Genomic DNA, 20,158 nt, shown 5'->3' on the forward strand with positions numbered 1-20,158 from the left:
TTAGATATTGTCAGAATAGTCCATCTGCCGTCAGTGGTTCAACCGTAGTTTATGAAGCGATAAGAATACCTTTTGATTGAGACGAAAACTAAAATAATGACTTTATTCAACAATTCATCTCCTCTCTGTCTCTCTCTGTATCATTGTAGTGCCATTTTGGAGAATATGAGCCGAATGCAGGCAGCGTACGTTCTCCTGTGTCACCCGCGCCACAAGGATGCGCTGTTTTCTTTCAGATCAAATCATAAACTCACATAGAAAACATGTCCTTGTGTCGCTGCTGAAACAGAAAATGGCATTACGGTGATGCAGAGAGACACAGAGGAAACAAATTGTTGAATAAAGTCATTATTTTTGTTTTCTTTTCTATTAAAAATGACAGCTGATGGCAGGTGGACTATTCTGATGATGTCTTTCATACTTTTCTGGACCTTAAACGTGTATTTTACTTGGCAGTCTATGGGACAGTCACAAGCCTCCCGGTTTTTTATCTAAAATATTTTAATTTTGGGGTGGAGTAACCCTTTAAGCTTGTATTTGTTTTTGCAGAATGGTAGACTCTAAAGGCCTGACTAACTTGAATGTTTGTCAGAAATATTGAGTCTGATTCTTTTATGTGATTTGCCTCTTCAGACCAATGTGTAAAAAATGGCATGGAAAACCCAGAAATGCCTCTTAACCGTGGTTTCTCTGGTACACAAAGCATTGTGTAACTGTCAGTTTCTGACACCTGCTTGTCACAGAGAACAAAGAAGTCCAATTGGAATTAGATTGTTCTCTGTAATGTGTCCTTATAGTCAAGCTGTTGTGCTGTGCTGGTCTTTAGCTTCTATACATCATATTATTATTATTATGTAACAGGGGCTTGGGCACATTCACGCACACCTGCTGTGAGGTTGGTCCCACGTCTTGATGAGTGACAGGAGGAAAGAGCCAATGAGCTGCTCTTCCCTGAGGAACGGGGCTCATCTGCACACAAGCAGCTCTAATGTCACAGCCTCGTGCTGCTGCTGCTGCTGCTGGTGTGAGCAGATAACAGATGGACACCAGTATCTGTTGCTTATATAGCAGTTTATCAACACACTGACACTCTCGTTCTTTCTAGCTCTGTGCCATCATGGCTAGCTGTGGTGTAATCTTATGAAACTATTGCGAACATATGAATAATACAGTCAGGTCCAAATGTCTTGCTTCCATTACAACCAAGATGCTCTTCAGATAATCTCAAATCAACTTTCTTTGCATATGTGCTTTTATGACAATGCTTTTGTCATTTGTGTGTGTGTGTTTTTTTTTTTAGAAAATTATATTTATAAGGATACTTAAGATATTTTGATATACAATAATTATTTATAAAAATATTGTTTTTATTTTATAAATATTATTTCACATGTGAAAATATAAATTAATCTATGTATTATTTACAAATAATATTAACAAATTATTTTGTACATGTGTTTAGAAAATGAGATATATACACTGCTGTGGAAAAGGCCATTAGTATTTTCACCAAAAAAGGTTTTAAGTCAGTTATTTCTATCGTTTGCTGTAGTGTGCTGTAATATCAGTTTACATTTCCAAACATTATTTTTGCCATTAAATGTTATAATCCAGTGAGATTTTTGTTTGCACAAGCAGTCTGACAGCAGCCAGTGCTCCACACATGAAAAAAAAAAAAAGAGAAAAACCTAGAGATGCACTGATAGCAATTTTTTTTGGCCAATTCCAATTTCGTTTTTTTTTTTTTTAGCATAACCTGCCGATACCGATTTTGACGATTTTTGTTTTTTTCTTTCTCAATACTATTATTGAAAGCATACACAAACAAAAAACTTTTTTTTTTATAAAAAAAAAAAATTACATGATTAAATAAATTATGAAACATTACAATTCCCCTAATTTGGACTAAGTTACAGATGTTCTCTCACATAAACAACTCTCCATTTCACAGGATTATTACAATGTATAGCAAAAGGGATGTTTGGAAACAATATATTTTCTACTGACACACTACAGGAAAAGATAGAAATAACTAAATTTAAAACTTTAAAAGAAAAAAAAAATTTGTTGGTGAAAATACTAGTGGCCTAAGACTTTTACACAGTAGTGTTTTTATTCTATATTTTTCAATAACAATGCATTCATTTTGACACCACAGGCAAAGCAGGTTTAATAAAAACCGGTTTTGCTGTGAAGCAGGATCGTTCTGTAGCTCTCCTCTCAAGAGAAATGTTACTAGATGAAGAGCCTTTAGGCAAATGTGATAAAAGGATTTTAGCTGAAATCTGATCTTCTCTTTATTTTCTACACGACTTTGTAAGCCAATACGCCCAATGGGACCTTAGTGCTTAATATCATCTCAGACTTGATAAACGCAACAGACCTTTGTGAATCTAGAAGTAACGTGGACATTTAAATTGTTGTAAGTCAGTCATGTGGCCTCAAAGCAGCTTTTCCCCCCGTCAGTTTCTGTTTAAACTGCAAAAGAACTGTTCGCGTGATCATCATGTGTTTGGAAGAAAAAAAAAAAGTTTTGCCTCTCAGACAACAAGCTGGATTTAATGGCGTTATTGCTACATTGCCAAATGACTCAGCTGATGTGGCGTATTTTCTGTACGTGTTTTTGTGATTTTATGATCCGAGGTTTACTTGGTTTAACACTTATACAGCTGAGAACACATTCCTAAAATGGGAAATGCACTTCTTTATGTGCTTTATAGTATGCTAGATGTACATAGGAAATGGTAAAAACCTCATACGTAGTAACGAAATATTCACGTGTGTAGTTAATACATTAACTAGTGTTGACAAATCAAACCTTATTGTAAAGCTTTTACCATTTAAAGCAACAGAACTCATTGGAGTATACGCATGACGTGTATGTTTCTCATAAGCACAGGATCACATACAGAGGTCTCCGTATGTAAGATGCAGGCCTGTTTGAGTTACTGATCCTGGAGCAAGTCGTTCTAATATCCGTTTTACAAATCACTGTTTAATTTCAGCAGGCCAACTCACAGGGTTGGTGCGATGAGGTAAAGTGTTGTTCTTACATGGACGATAAGGGTGAGCGGGTGCATTGAGAAGGCTGTGGGAATTGTCTTTGGCTCTGATAATTCAGAAGGGCTTTGAAGGGAGATGAAATGATGTGAGATGGCTGTTGGCTGGAGTCCCACAGCTGGACTTACTCTGTTTTGGGGGAAGGGGCTACAGCAGTCAGCACAGAGGATTAAAGGAGACAGGGTTTTTTTTTCTCTGTGGGGGTGTTTAGGGAGATTTTTACAATTATTACTCTCTGTGTGACCCGTGTTTTAGACTCCTTTGTGTTCTGTAATTATGTTTAAAGAGAAAGGCCCATTGCCATTATGCTGTTCAGGCTCATAATCACTGACCACTTCCTGAAACGTATAAACAGTCATTGTTGATAGTGTTATTAAAGAGCTGAAAACGCAGTTATCATCACAGTCTCTTTATATTATGTCTAGATAAATCCCAGGTGAAATTCCAAGTATATTATTTGCTGTTTATGCTTGTTTTTGCCCTGCCAATATTCTGCAAATGGGGAAATGGGTAGAATTTCTTAATATTACTTGATTGCAGTGCTTTTATGCCATCACTGTTTGATTGTCACATATAATTCATCTGCATTTACTAGTAGAATATGTTTTGTATTTTTATGCAAAAAATGCATACAGAGTGTACAGTATACAGTATATATATACATGTTGTATTTTTGCTCTTAGACTTCCTTCATAATCACATAACCTTCAGTGTGATTTCTGAAGTTTAACTTAAGCAGAATTGTCCTTTTTAAAGCCTAATACTTTTATTATTTTTAAGATTTTTTAATACGAATGTTTTGTCTAATACTTCCTCCTTTGATATTCAAGTCTTTGAAAAGCCTCTGTCTATCCCAAAAGAGACTCTCGGGATGTTTTAAGTGCTTGGGCAGAACATTTTTTTTAATGCTTTCAGGTCCAGTGAGGTTCACTTGCTAATGGGGGTTTTCATAATTAAATTTTCTATTTAATGATTGCTATACAACAATAAAATCCCCAGTGAGCTTGTAATCACTAAAGTGATTACAAAAATGATGAAAAACCTGAGTGTAATACCTCAGATATTGGTATTATTGATTGTAAGATAATGTTTCACACATTTTGATGTTAGCTATACCTTGTAATGGCATACACTGTCACATCATTAAAGCATTCTGTACAGCCTGACAAGAATATGACTGGATTTTTTGAAATAATAGACTATTTTTAGTACAGTCAAGCTATAAAAGCAAGAAAGGGTCAACATTTTGATTTAGGCTTGTGATGGGCCTGAGCACGAATGAGAGACCTCTTGTTTGCTGACTCAGTAAAGGCTGTGCCGATGTTTATATCTTTTATTCATCTCTGCAGCTCTTAGATAGAATCAGAAGTTTGTCATAAACTGACTGTTGGGCCTTAAAATGCTTTATCATAGCAATTTCCAGAACTATTGTTGCCAGCACCAACACTCTCGTCCAAGAACCTCTGTAATTACTTTTGTTTATGAGAACAGGAAAATTTTCCACCATTTTGTGTTTCCTCCTCTCCTCAATTTTTTATCCCCCTGCAAACAACCTCTGGGATTTGGCAGAAACATGAGCCCTGATCATACGTCTGTATTTCTCTGACTGCAAAAATAAAACTTTTTTAATAAAACACAATTTGCTGAATCATTGTTTCTTTGCATTTGTATAAGAATAATTTGAATGCGAATATATATAAGTATAATTTTGATATGAAAGTATTGCTTTATTGGATGATTATACAGATGAAGGACAGTAAGGTATCATATAAACAAAGGAATTTCATGTAAGGATAACTGCTAAATAAATCGCAGTTATACAAATGGGACCACAGTACAGTCGCCTACATAAATATTCCTAGATTAAAGTCTAGGTTTGTCTCACCCACACTCACCACCACCTAAATTATATTAATTCCACTGATATTGAACTGTGCATGTGTTTCTATTAGTTGTTTTGTTTTTTTTGTGCTTCATCGGCCAACAGCACACCAGAGTCATAGCTCTTCCTGTTGTTGCTAGGAATGTGATGTCACCTGCTCCCTTAACAGGGTTGGTCCTTGTGTGTTTCAGATTCTCAGACTTGGCCAGGAACAAAGGAGCAGCGGCAAGGCTTTTCCCCATAATCCTCTAGTGCTCCCTCCCAGCTGGCCGAGCCTGACGGGTGTGCTTACACTGACTGGATCTGAGTGCTCTCTTTTTCCACCGTGCAGGGTCTGGCTGTGTGGAGGAAGCGGGGGCTAATTAATGAGCTGTGAGTATGAGGCCTCACTGCTGACAGCCAGTGGAGACGGGATTAATAGTCCGGTCATCTGGCTTGATGTGTGTGCCTCCAGGCTGCCCCTTGACGAGAGTCCACTGCGGAATCCACTACGGCGGGCGCCGAGAGACCAGCAGAGATGCCCACCGAGACTCTACAGGCAGATAGCAAACCCGCCGGTCAGGGTGGGGCCTTTGCCTCTGCTGTCCCACTCCGCATCCTCAACAAGGGGCCTGACTACTTCCGCCGGCAGACCGAGCCCAACCCAAAGCGGTTGAGCGCCGTGGAGCGGCTCGAGGCCGACAAGGCCAAGTACGTGAAGAGCCAGGAGGTCATCAACGCTAAGCAGGAACCCATCAAGCCACAGGTTCTTGCCAAGCCCCCCGTCTGCCCGGTTCCCGTCAAGAGAAGTGGCGGCATGGGATGTGGCTTGAAAGCTTCCAACAACAACGCCAAGTCGGACACCTGCGCAACCACCACCAAACGGGAGAATCTCAACCTGGAGATACTGAAGAACATCTTGAACAGCTCCTCCTCATCCGATGGGCCCACCAAGGGGACGTCGCACAAAGTCGGGGCACGTAGCTGGGCGCCACATCGCTCGTCCGAGCTGTTGGAACCGGGATGTCGTTCCTTTGCTGACTCGCTCAAGGTACCACCTTCCACGCAAGGTCGACACAGTCCACAGGGAGGCAACTTGAACCTGAGTCGCAGGCTGCTGGAGGAGAGGTCGTGTGAGGCTGATGACGAGCGTTCACCGCTGCACGCCTCCCACAGCTCCTCAGACATTCGGCTCCTGTGCAATGGCAAGCCACTGAGAGCGGCCCGCAGCAGCAGCTCTTCCGCACCACCACTGCCGCCCAAGCCTAGCGCCAAGGCCTTGGCTGCATGTGACAATGCTCTCTGCTCCATTGAAAGAGAGACACTGTCTAGCACTGCTACAGAGCTGGAGTTGGGCAGTTCTGTGGTCCGTAGACCCTCTCTTCACCGCTCCAAATCAGACTTGAGCGATCGCTATGCTCGGGCCGGTGCAGATGTGGAGCGGTTCTTCAACTATTGTGGGCTAGATCCAGAGGAGCTGGAGAGCGTAGGTGTGGAAAGCTTCACCAGAGCGAACTCTGACATTGTGTCGCTCAACTTCCGTAGTGCCAGCATGATCAGCTCGGACTGTGAGCAGTCACGGCACAGCAACGACGACCTGACCGATGAAGAAGACGACGCTGGGGAGCGTGTTCCCTATGGCATCTCTGCTGTAGAACGGAACGCCCGGGTCATTAAGTGGCTCTACAGCATCAAGCAGGCGCGGGACTCTCAGAAAGTCTCCCATGTCTAAAATAGGAAACAGACCCCCACAAGCTGGTTTGGACTGGTACCTGCTTATTTTTGCAATCCATGCACTGTCTTTGAAATCTCGAAAGATTACATGGCATAGCATTTTGCGTTGACTGCACTTTTTAGTCGCTTTTTGCATTCAGTGTTTGCAGTCTTCTGAATCTGCAGAATTCCTTAAACTCAGCCTCTTTGCAGCCTCAAGGTAATGCATCTTATGTAGAAGCCTCTTTAAAGATGGTTGCGTCAATGCCATCTCTGTGCAGAGAACAACTCATATTTTCTTTTTTCTTTTCTTCTTTCTGCCTCTGTCTGTCAGATGTTTTGATGCCAGCATCTTTCAGGTGCTTCTTATTTCACTTGGGCACACTGAGCCAGGAAGCCATATCTGTATGAATGCAGAGCTACAGTGTCTTTTAGACTTCTTTTGATCCTCTCTTTCTGTCAATTTTTTTTTTACTGGTTCTTATGATTATACGATATGTATGTAAATAAACCTCTGTGAATAGACGCAGCAGAAGCATGTTTTAGTCTATTCTCGAGATCTCCAGCAGTATCATGACACCATTCAGCTTCATGTGGTTTGGTTTCACTTTGTCTGTCGTCCATAAAGTTCCCTGTTTGGCGGTTGATTATTTTTGTAATACTGTTGTTTCGAAAGGTGTAAATGCTGTAAGAATATGTATATAATTTTCAGAGTTGTCGGAAAAGCATAGTGTGATGACGAGTATGCTATGTTTCTCCATAGTACCTTGTCTGTTCGTTCCCTCTCTGGGCTTGCAGCACAAGGCTGTGTGAGACTTTGTCAATGACCAAATCTGTATGACACTGTTGTTGCAATGACGTATATGTTGGGTATATTGAAGTTTGAGCTGTTACTTAAAAACTTCATCAAGACGTTTGTTCACTTTTAGTTCTTTTTCATTTCAATAAATGGCTGATTTTGCCAACTTTTGCCATCAACTTCAAATGTTTGAATGCATATGATATTTATTTGATGCATGCATATTTTTTTTTTTTCTTAAAGGGAAACATCAAAATATCTGTTTGTTTGTGTTCCCCTGAAAAAAATCAAGTCAAACATGTTTGGAAGGACATCAGGGTGAGTAAACAATGGAAAAAAATCGTATTATTATTTATTTATTTTAAAAGCTGCAGTCGGTATCTTTTGACGCTCTAGCGGTTAATAAACAGAACTGCTTGCGTCTTGCGGAAGAACATCATAGCCGGAACTACTTCTCTCTCTTTATGTCTATGAAGAATCACAAAGGTACTGGGTTACTCCGCTGCGGTACCCCCGAAGCAATCTAAAATAGTCCGAATATAAACACTTATTATAGGTGCACCCTAGTGATTCAGGACAAGCTAAAAACACCATGGAAAATGGATTCATGGTGTACTCGCTTATTATATACATTTTTCTACATTTTGAACACAAACAAGTTACGGACCGCAGCTCTGATTGGTTGTTTCTTACCAGGAGCGCATGACTTTCTGCAAATGGCAATAGGACCGCTGGGAGGAGCCAGAGGAGCTTGATTTTTTTCACAGATTATCTGTCTCATATTCTACTGTCAGGACATAATGACAGGTTTAACAAATATGTAAAAAATATATTTTTACAAAAGTTACCTACTGCAGCTTTAAGTAATTTTTTAAACCAGCTCACACAGTGTGTCGATAGTGGTGAAAAAGTCACAAAGGCCAGTCATGTGATTCTTGCATTGCTGACGCTGAGAAAACAGCTGTCAAGTCTTATTTCCTCACGATTTGCGCATAGGCAAGATGTTCCCTGTTTTGAAACCCTATTTCGCTCTCTCATTGTAGCCCTTGTCTCAAGCATGGCTCCCCGCAGGAGGGTAGGTATCTTTAATTTAGTCATTTGTGCTGCCTGCTTTCTCAGGGCAAGAGGAAATGATCTAATTCATCACAAATGTTTAGAAAGACCAGACCAGTGCACTAGAGGCCCCTCGCTCCCTAGAGCACCTAACTCACTCCCATAAACAAGTTCAAGGGATCTACGGGTCACAAGCTGGAATACTTACGTGAAACCTTATGTTTTCACTCACTTTTCTCTGCATTTTAGAAAAAAGACCTTCAACTTGATGCTATCGAAAAAACTAAATTGGGCTTTGTGGTGCTTGCTAAGGGAAGTCTCAGTGCAACTACATGCTCATTAAACTTTGCTTAACTATTCAATTGTTTGTGCTACGGACATGAACTTGACTCTCTTGACTTTTTTTTGAATTTGCCAGTTTCTGCCCAGGACCACCTTAGAACCACATAGATCTGTTATTATACTTGACTTTTCATTTTAGTAACTAAAATAAGGCATGTCTTATTTTAGCCACAAAATGGCTGCCAACTCTTGTTTTGAAATTGAGTGTTGTTTAAGGGAAATTAAAAATGATTTGTAATAGCATTTGAGTGCCTGTTAAACAATATTTACACTCTATTTATGCCCTCTTCGCTACTCCCCTTCCCCACAGAAAAAGTGTTCAATGTTGGATTAGCAAATCCTCCCTCCGGCTTTGGATGACGTGAAAATAATTTCTGTTCATGTGAGGAAAACATAAGACTTTTGAACTGTGATGGCAAAAAAGCCTTACTTTCCCTGTCAGGACCTGGATTGAAACAAAATGGCACCCCGGGCAAAACCAAGACTATAAAAATGAGGAGGTAAATTGAATTTTCCATATTGTTTCCTGAAGTTACACTAATAACATCAGACCCCCTCATGAACACCGTCATTAATTTCCATCCAGCATGCCTGACAATAGAGGCATTGATGAATACCCTTTCTCTCTCTCTCTCTCTCTCTCTCTCTCTCTCTCTCTCTCTCTCTCTCTTGTGTCTCTATCTCTGCTTCTCACTTTCCCTGGCAGAAGCAGAGCAGAAGATTAGGCAATGAAAGCAAGCCATGTTTGAGCCGTCTCTCTCTCCGCTGGAGGGATGCTGCGACATGGTTGTTGAGGTTCATTGGCTGTCATCATTTCCCCATGCACGCCTCTCTCAGCAACACAAAGGCTGCAAGTTTTCCATCCCTTTGACTCATGCTTTTCTAATGCAGCGCTTTTCCCAGCGCTTACAGCTGTGAGCTAACATGACATTTACCACCGATTCCCACTCAGCGGCTCTCTCGGGCCAGAGACTCACAGTGATCATGTGGTGTCATAACAGGCCTTTTTGTCCCTGTTTGTATTGCTAGTGTTTCATCTGTGACGCTTCACCATTAAAAACCAGAGACTCCTTCAACTCTACATCTTATATCAGCCTAACCTGATTTTACCAAGTGAGACATGTTCCTGGGACAACATCGTTGTTGACCCTGGAACAACATTGTGATTAACCAATCAGATTTGAAGAACCAGTTTATAGATTTTGTGAAGTTTATGCTTAAAATCAGTGTTTGGTGCTTGTACATCAGTGTCATTCATCTATCATTTCCTCTGATTTTAGGGATTACTCATGGTTAAGGTTAGGTTTAGGTGTAGGGATATGGTTAAGAATATATTTTTGGAGTAAAATGTTGTTCCAGGGTCAACAAAATATGTTGACCTAGGAACACATCGGACTTGGCAAAATCAGCACGTGCCTTATATCAGTACTGAAATGAAGAGCACATGCCCTTCGGAATTATAAACCATGTGAATTTGGAATGTAGCTTCCAAAAAAAGTTATTTTTTTATGCAGTTGCTTGATTATTGTAAGTTAAAAATTGAAAATGCATGCTGATGTGTTAAGCTCAGTTGCAATTTCGCTTTTAGTAAATGTTTATTGAACCAAGAATGTTTTCATAATATCTTTAGTGCCAAATGTACAATTACTACTCTATTTATTGTCATAATGTTTGTATGTTTATCCAGATTTCTTTAAGTGAACATAGCAACACTGTGCAAATTTTGGCTCTCTAGCGGTTAATGAACAGAACGTCTCGGTTACGTATGGTAACCCTCGTTCCCTGAAGGAGGGAACGGAGACGCCACGTCGGATGACCGACGAATATGGGATATCGCTTCGATAGACCAATCTACTTCGAGTGTAAACTAAACGAGCCAATGCACATTGGCATGCAATTATTGCATCCAGCTGCCGCTGATCACTGCGTGAGTATAAGAGGGCAGCAGGTGCAATGCATACCAGTTTTTCGCTGAGGAGCCGAGCCGGGAACCCGGCAGCTCAGCGGCGGTACAGCAACCATGGCGACGGGACGTGGCGTCTCCGTTCCCTCCTTCAGGGAACGAGGGTTACCATACGTAACCGAGACGTTCCCTTTCAGTCGGTCACTCTCGACGCCACGTCGGATGACCGACGAATATGGGATCCCTATCAAAGCGCCATGGGTGCTGCCCCTTCCAGTGCCCTGTGCTCAGAACAAGTAGCTCCACTCACCATTGTCAAAGCACTACCTCACTGGGTGAGATTGGATAACACTGGGAAAACGTACCCGGTCCGCTTGGAGCCGGGACGCTGCGGAAGCCCCATCCTTCCCGAAGGAGGTCTCGGAGGCAAATACACATATAGCATCCGTTTAGGAGTATACGGAGAAATTTGAGGTGATTAAAACCCTCTTGGGAAGGCAGAAGTCTGCCGGGGAAACACGGGCTCTAAGGCTATACCGTGGACTATACACATACGAGTACCGCTTAGGTCTCAATATGGAGCCCAGCCTTCCATGGTTCTCACGGATTCATCATGAAGGCCTGGCGCCGGACGTTCCGCCGCGTCCAGCTGCCTAGGGTGATGGAGGAACTCAACAGGGTCTACAGTTCGGACACTCTGGAGCAGTTTTAGCAAGCCGACACTAACCGGGGCCTCTCAGTGCCACTACCCGTTTGAGGTGAGAACACAGGAGGATACCGGCTCTACACGAAGGCTATAGAACCTAGCGAACGTGTTAGGGGTCGCCCAGCCCGCAGCTCTACAAATATCTGTCAGCGAGGCGCCACGAGCCAGCGCCCAGGAGGATGCAACACTTCTAGTTGAGTGAGCTCGAAGCCTGAACGGGCAGGGCACATCCTGAGCCTGATAAGCCAGGGTATGGCATCCACAATCCAGTGGGCCATCCTCTGCTTAGAGACGGCATTCCCCTTCTGCCGGCCTCCGTAACAGACAAAGAGCTGGTCTGAGGTCCTGAAGCTTTGCGTCCGGTCCACGTAGCACCTTAATGCTCGAACAGGACAAAGCAAAGCCAGGGCTGGGTCTGCCTCCTCCAGGGGCAGCGCTTGCAGGTTCACCACTTGGTCTTTGAAGGGTGTAGTGGGAACCTTGGGCACGTAGCCAGGCCGGGGCCTCAGGATTACCTGGGAGTCAGCCGGCCCGAACTCTAGGCACGAATCGTTGACCGAAAATGCATGCAGGTCCCCTACCCTCTTGATGGAGGCCAGTGCAAGCAGGAGCAGAGTTTTCAATGAAAGAAACTTTAGCTCAACTGAATGCAAAGGCTCGAATGGGCCCTGCTGTAGTGATTTAAGCACTAGAGACAGGTCCCAAGAGGGTATACAGGGGGGCCGGGATGGATTTAACCTCCTGGCCCCTCTAAGGAACCTGATGATGAGGTCATGCTTACCCAAAGACTTCCCATTCACAGGGTCATGGTACGCAGCAATAGCGGCAACCTGGACTTTGAGGGTGGAGGGAGACAGCCTTCGCTCCAACCCTTGCTGCAAAAAGGATAGCACGGCCGCAATCGGGCATCTTCGGGGGTCTTCTCGGCGAGAAGAACACCACTCAACGAACAGGTTCCACTTCAAGGCATAGGCGTGTCTCGTAGACGGTGCTCTTGCCGAAGTGATGGTGTTAACTACCTCTTGGGGTAGGTCACCTAGAACCTCCGCGTCCCGTCCAGGGACCAAACATGGAGTTTCCAAAGGTCTGGACGCGGGTGCCAAATGGTGCCCCGTCTCTGAGTCAGTAAATCCCTCCTCAGAGGAACCAGCCAAGGAGGGGCTGTCGAGAGGAGCACTAGTTCGGGGAACCAGGTCCGAGTAGGCCAATATGGCGCTACTAGTAAGACTTGCTCCCCGTCCTCCTGGACTTTGCACAATGTCTGTGCGAGAAGGCTCACTGGGGGAAACGCATACTTGCGTAGGTCCCGCGGCCAGCTGTGTGCCAGTGCGTCCGTGCCGAGAGTTCCCTCGGTCAGGGAGTAGAAAGCCTGGCAGTGAGAGGTCTCTGGAGCAGCAAACAGGTCTACCTGAGCGGCTCTGAACCGCCTCCAAATCAGCTGGACCGTCAGGGGATGGAGTCGCCATTCTCCCGGGAGCATTGCTCAAGACAGCTCGTCGGCTGTACGACTGAGCAGGCCTGGAATGTGAACAGCACGAAGTGACCTCAGAACCTTCTGACTCCAAAGGAGGAGGTGGCGGGCGAGTTGCAAGATGCGACGAGAGCGCAGACCACCTTGGTGGTTGATGTACGCAACAGTCGCAGTGTTGTCCAATCGGACCAGCACAGGCTTGCCTCGTAAGAGACCTTTGAGACGGTTCAAGGCAAGGTGCGTTGCTAACAACTCTAGGCAATTGATGTGCCACTGCAGCTGCGGGCCCGTCCAAACCCCTGAGACTGCATGCCCGTTGTACGTGGCCCCCCCGGCGGTGGTGGAGGCATGCGTGTAAACCACAGCATGCCTGGAGATCTGCTCTAGGGGCACCCCTGCCCATAGGAATGCCAGATCTGACCACGGAGTGAGGGTTTGGCGACAGGCCGGTGTAACTTGGACCCGGTGAGTGCCGCGCTTCCACGCCCACCTCGGGACTCGGCCATAAAGCCAGTGCCGGAGCGGTCTCATATGTGATAGGCCGAGCGGTGTAAGTGCCGCTGTGGCCACCATATGCCCCAGGAGCCTCTGAAAGAGTTTCAGTGGGACCGCCGTCCTGCTCTTGGACGTATTCAAGCAGGCTAGCACCGACCGCGCACGTTCCTCTGTGAGGCGTGCTGTCTGTTCGACCGAATCCAACTCCATACCGAGAAAAGAGATCCTCTGCAATGGTGAGAGTTTGCTCTTTTCCCAGCTGACCTGAAGGCCCAACAGGCTCAGGTGCCGGAGCACCACATCCCTGTGCTCGCACAACTGATCTCGAGACTGTGCTAGTATCAGCCAATTGAGAATGCGAACACTCTGCTCTCTGAGAGGAACGAGAGCTGCCTCCGTGACTTCCGTGAAGACACAGGGAGACTGGGACAGCCGGAAGGGCAGGACCTTGTACTGATATGCTAGTCCTTCGAACGCAAGCCGCAGAAAAGGTCTGTGGCGCGGAAGTATGGACACATGAAAGTACACGTCCTTCAGGTCGATCGCTGCAAACCAATCTTGGGGACGGACGCACCTGAAAATGCGTTTCTGTGTCAACATTTTGAACTGTAGCCGATAGAGGGCCCGATTCAAAACTCGCAGATCCAAGACCGGTCGTAACCCACCGCTTTTCTTGGGTACAATGAGGTACGGGCTGTAAAGCCCCTTCCTCATATCGGCTGGAGGGACCGGCTCTATCGCGGCCTTCGCCAGTAGGACTGCGATCTCTTTCCGCAAGACAGGGGCATCGGACGCTTCCACTGTAGTGAAGCGGACACCGCAGAGCTTGGGGGGAAGCCGGGCGATCTGAATCGCATAGCCGAGGCTGATGGTTCGCAGAAGCCAGCGAGACGGGCTGGGTAGCGCTGACCAGGCGCCTAAGAACCGTACAAGCGGGACCAGCAGAACCACAGCCGTACCCGCAGTGGGGCAGCGAGGTGGAACACAGGGGCCCAACTCGGGCGGCTTGTGAGCAGGCCGGAGTGTGGTGCGAGTGTGGGGTGCAGGGCTCACCTGGTTCCACGGGTTGGCAGAGGGTGCGTGAGTAGGGCCTTTGTTGACGCTCTCGAACCGCCCGCAGCTGCCATCTGGCGAAGGAGGAGGATGAGTGAGGTCCGGTGCTTGGCCGTCCGCAACTCTCCGTGCCCTCCTGGGACCCAGAGAGGGAGGAAACTACTCTCCTGTCGAGATTTCCAAATTCTCCGCCTGGCCCTCCTCCAGGGGAGGGAGAGGTGCCTACACCATCCCCCAGAAAGCAGCTACCTCTCTCTGGGTCACCCGTCCCAGGGCCTCTTGCTCTTCTGCTTACCGTCAGGTTTGACGGGGGCCAGGACGGGAGGGGCAGCCTGCCTGTGCCCAGCTCAACGGCACCACTTGGAGGCTGCTGCAGATGCGACGCGTGAGCAGGGGCGGATGCAGGGGGCTGCCCTCGGCGACGAGCAGGCTGGGGCACTGCAGCCGGCGGGTGGGTGGAGATAGCAGCAGCTGCCCGCCGGAGCAGGATGTGTCGGATCGCCTCAGTCTGCTTCTGGGCAGCCGAGAATTGCTGGGCCAAAATCTCGACTGCGTCGCCGAAGAGGCCGGTCTGGGACACAGGGGCATTGAGAAACCGGACCTTGTCGGTGTCCCTCATGTCTGCCAGACCCAGCCACAGATGGCGCTCCTGGACCACTAATGTGGACATCGCACGACCCAGCGAACTCGCGGTGACCTTCGTCGCTCGAAGCGCAAGGTCAGTGGCGGTTCGGAGCTCTTCCAGAAGCGCTGGATCGTGACCACCCTCGTGCAGGTCTTTCAGTGCCTTAGCCTTGTGCACCTGCAGTAACGCCATAGTGTGTAAGGCGGAAGCAGCTTCCCCGCAAGCCACATAGGCACTGCCGGTCAGACCAGACGAGTGCCTACAGGCCCGGGAAGGGAGCACCGGGTCTCCACGCCAGGAGGCGGCGGACTTAGGACACAATTGCATCGCTACCGCCCGCTCCACCGACGGGATTCCTGAATACCCCTTCGCTGCACCGCCCTCGAGGGTGGTGAGGGAGGAGGAGCCCACCGGCTGGTTTCTGGCAGTAAAAGGTGCCATCCACGACTTGGTGAGCTCGTCATGCACTTCCGGAAAGAAAGGCACTGGGGTGGGGCGCTGAGAACCAGCGCGCACCACCCCGAGAAAACAATCATCCAGCCGTGAGGGCTCGGGACGCGGTGGGGGATTCCACTCGAGCCCTACCCTCTCGGCGGCCCGGGAAAGCATAGCTGCCACTTCGGGATCCGAATCAGGCTTTGTCACCATCCCAGAGGACGGTAGCGCAACCGAACCGTGATCCGACAGCTCTCCCTCCGATGCTGGGATCGACATCTGGTTGGGGGGAGTCCCACTGGATACCGCTGGTACGCTCCTTGAAGAGGGCCCAGCGCGTTCCGTGGGTTGCTCCACTGGATCGGAGGTGCTAGAGGAGTGATGGTCCCCAGAGGGTTGGTTCCCTGCGGGGTTTGCCACCACTGTGACCCTCAAACCACTCGCACTACTGCCGGAAGTGGTTCTCGTCTGTCGGCCGCCAGAACGAGCCCCAGATCGCGGCCGCGGCAACGGGACTCCGCCCCCCTGAAGGTAGCGGAGCCTGGTTTGCAGCTCCGAGATGGTCATATTCCCGCAGTGAGAACATGACTCATCCACGAAAGCCACCTCAGCGTGCTCGACGCCCAGACACGTGAGGCAGCGATCGTGACCATCACCCGGTGCCAGGTAACGACCGCACCCAGAAACGCACGGGTGAAACGGCATCCTTATAAGGACGATCCGTCGTCTTTACAAAGACGCACCCGTGAAGCTCTTTTAGAGAGAATTTGCTCTTTTAGGAAATGCTCTTTCAGTGCTGAGGCGCACAGGGGGGATGGCCGCTTGCAACACGACAGGGGTACTGCAACCTGAAGTGTGCAAATCCACTCGACACAGGAACGACCGCCGCTGAAGCGCCGTCTCGCCAACACACGAAGCTTCCGAGAGCGTGCTGAACTCGTAGTTCACAGCAGACACAGTTGAGCAGAGCGATACTAACGCTCGGCTCCGAAGCGAAAAGCTGGTATGCATTGCACCTGCTGCCCTCTTATACTCACGCAGTGATCAGCGGCAGCTGGATGCAATAATTGCATGCCAATGTGCATTGGCTCGTTTAGTTTACACTCGAAGTAGATTGGTCTATCGAAGCGATATCCCATATTCGTCGGTCATCCGACGTGGCGTCGAGAGTGACCGACTGAAAGGGAACTGCACGCATCCCGCGCAAGAACATTCTAACCGGAGCTACTTCTCCAAGTTTATGTCAATGGCGACTCACGCAGTTATTTGTTACTCCGCAGCGGTGACGACCCGAACAGGCTACCTTCCTAAAATAATCACTTAAAAACCGTACCGTAGTGATTTGAGATAAGACAAAAAGTCGGTTTGGTAGATGAATTTATGATGTCCTAGCTTTTGAAAACAGAAAAAAGTTACATCGTGTTGCTTTAATCAGTTTTAAATGATTGCTTTTTTAAATGTCACATCATGGTGGCCCAGGACTTACTTTTGTAGGACTCCATGTTTCTGCTAGTTCTGTCAACAATTAGCCAGGTTATACCTTGTCAAGTGTTTGAACAATACGAGCAAGCCGCCAGAGAGAAATATTATTAGAAAGCATGTGGTACACATTGTTAAAATTCCAGTAGCTTGGTAAAAGCTTTGTCAACAACCTGCATTCACTTGTGTTCAGGAGAGTGAGAGGGTTCTGTGTACAATGAATGCTCCTGAAACTGAAATCCAGAAAATTCTAAAACCGAGATTCCAGTCTAGCCTCAAATTACTAAATACACTTAGTTAAAGAAGAGAAAAACATGAATTATGAAACATTAATTATGCTTGTAACAGTGTAGATTCTTATATCTTAGTATAAAATAAGCGTGTTTTATTTATTTGATTTACAGAAGCATATTTTTTAACATATATAGTAGATTGTTTTAATACTGTCTTCTCAAATATGTGTAACAACCATCATCTGAAGTGTTTTCCATGTCTGGATATCTTTAATGGGTATTTTATACTGAGATGACACGCAGATGTTGCTATTAGTTTGATGCATGTAGTGCCTGCATATAAAATTGAGATTAAAGAAAGCTTTTACTTGGGCCGTGTATTAAAGACAGTATGTGTAACCCATCTCATCTGGGGTGACTTTATTTGTTCAATTTGTTCAGTGTTAAGCAGCACGATTTGTTAACAACATTAATTATAATAATAATAAATGTTCCTAATGTAATAAATTACATTAGACATTTTTTTTCTTGTTTATATCTAGCTGGTATTAGCCTGTGGTCCATCTCAGTTACCTTCAGTGGAACAGACGCATTTAATAAATTCTACTCTGAAATATCGATAAGAAATATATGCATACAAGTTGAACAGTTTCACATATACACGTGTCGTCTCAAGGACACAAGCAGGTTTGTGGTCACTGCACAGAAGATGAGAGGTCACGCAGGACTATAATTGACCTAGAAAGCTTTCATTTCAGTTCCCGCTGTATCAAACTCTTGGCCCCCAGAGAAGGAGTAGAAATCCTGTCTGGATCCTTATTCAGTGAAGGTAAGCCATGGCGATATTCAAATATTTTCCTCACATTCAGATTTATTTTACTATAAACAGTGCATGGTTGGTGCAAAATTCGTATGTTACTTAATACATTACTTCAAAAACAATCTGTAGTGGTTAACTCTAGGTGCTTGATGTCAGATGGCAACAGTCAGATCAGCATGAACAATAACTATACATCATTGACAAACAGAGACTGTCCCCTAGTGGAGATTTCTGCTTCCTACAAAGAATAGACAGAGAAAAAATATATAATTTATAATCTAATTTTAAATTTCTAAACAGCAAAGTGTATATACGGTGCTTAATATTTTTAAATGTGTGCACTTCTGAAAATAAAATAAAATCCCAAAACAGTTAAACTGTGTGAACGGTCCATTTAAATCAATAGCTATACACACAGAGCCTCAAGGGGGCAGCACACACACACACACACACACACACACACACACACACACAGAAGCCCCTTTAGAGAGAGATGATTCTAATGTAAAGACATATGCTGTAGATGTTTTTGCTGTTCACAAAGGAACAGTAGTTTACTGGAAACATACAGCATACACTCCTTCCTTACTATGTAAAAAAGAGTGAATTATACAATAATAAGTGCAGTCACATGACTTCATCAGAGCATTTTATTAATACAGGAAGTGGTGTGACTGCTAGAACTTTTGATTCAAGAAAATGTGATACTCTGGTTAATTTGTCATGTTGGAAATGGAAGTGAACTGCATTGTGGGATAAAGCACTTAGTGTGCTCTATTGTATATGGCATGCTTTGACCAATATGCCGCAGTAGTATTCTATGCATACAGTACACTGTATGTTTTACTAAACATTTTTTACTATGTTTTACAATTTCAGTCTATTTTGACATTTCATGTTCAATTAAATGTAACTTGCAGTAATTGTTTTGTGAAATTTACTAGGAATTTCTGTGAGATTTTTTTTTCAATGTCCAGAATACTACATACTTTGAAAATTTATCTATTTCTATAACAGCACTGCATTTTAGCCGAAATAATACTGCAGATAAACAGCATCGCCCAGATATGCTAATGACAGTGAAAGTGGTATTGCTCTTATCTGCAAATCAGTAAAATGTTAGGTAAGGGACAGAGGTTTTCACATTTGCAATTATTATTTTTATTTTTTTTTGTCAACTTGAGTTTTTAAACTACACAGAGAAAAAAAAACTGGAAACCTCAATCATAGATTTAGATAGTATTTTCAATCTATGCAACAAAATTGCATTTCTCTTTTGAACTTCATTTCTTTGCTTTCAATTTATGAATTTTTTGAAAACGTGCAAATCCTTAAATTAGGACCATGAATGTGAATCAGTCATGTACTCAGAAATAGTTTTTGCTATATTGTCAGTACTAAAATAGCACTTCTTGTTCCCAGCATGGGGGCTTAATATGTAGACTAAACAGGTTGAATATGAGTATTATTTTATGTGTTTTTGATGTGTTCAATGTCCATTCTGAATTTGGAACCATTTCAATTAAGCCTGAGCTTTTTCTTAGGCTGAGGGAAACATGTTTTGTTGTTTTACCCAAGTAGCATTTAATATTTACCAATCTAATTTCAAATTTAAATGCTATTGCTTGCTAACATTTTCGGAAAATATTTCTATATTTATATAACCAAATCAATTCAAGTTGCCTTTGTTTTCATAGTGCTTTACAGATTGTTTCAAAGAAATATTAGTTACACTATTTAACAGTAAAGCAACATAATCAGTGACAATAGTGTCATGTATTCAGCTCCAGCCAGTTCAGTGTTGGTTCACTTTAGTTCAATTCAGTTCTGTTGCGTAAATTTTATTCATTCAAATTACATGACCATTATTAATGTGGAACCAATGTACATGATCCAACACACGTTTTTTTCCAGTATTGTGTTTTAACTCAATTTCATGACTGAAAAAAGTAGTTTAGCCACACACTGACTTACAGTGACAAAGACATTTATCATATAGTAATCAGTAAGTTGACATGAACAACTGGTGTTAGTCTTTTCTTTTTACTTTCACTCACATTCACTCATTCTACGTGTCTTTCTACCAATCCAAACCTAAAAAACTGCCTTG

The 20,158-nt window shown here is 44.7% G+C and overlaps 1 protein-coding gene across 1 annotated transcript in view; it reads left to right on the plus strand.

Moving 5' to 3' along the window:
- Window positions 1-7,612, plus strand: part of fam110b (family with sequence similarity 110 member B) — a 35,196-nt gene extending 27,584 nt beyond the window's left edge. The window contains exons 3-4 of the mRNA XM_052615550.1: window positions 5,134-5,314; window positions 5,397-7,612. Of these exons, the coding sequence (XP_052471510.1) occupies window positions 5,460-6,653 (1,194 nt within the window). The 5' untranslated portion in view covers window positions 5,134-5,314; window positions 5,397-5,459 and the 3' untranslated portion in view covers window positions 6,654-7,612. The remainder of the gene's footprint in view (window positions 1-5,133; window positions 5,315-5,396) is intronic.
- The last annotated feature ends 12,546 nt before the right edge of the window (window positions 7,613-20,158 follow it).

Source organism: Carassius gibelio, chromosome A2, assembly GCF_023724105.1.
Source record: "Carassius gibelio isolate Cgi1373 ecotype wild population from Czech Republic chromosome A2, carGib1.2-hapl.c, whole genome shotgun sequence".
NCBI lineage: Eukaryota > Metazoa > Chordata > Actinopteri > Cypriniformes > Cyprinidae > Carassius > Carassius gibelio.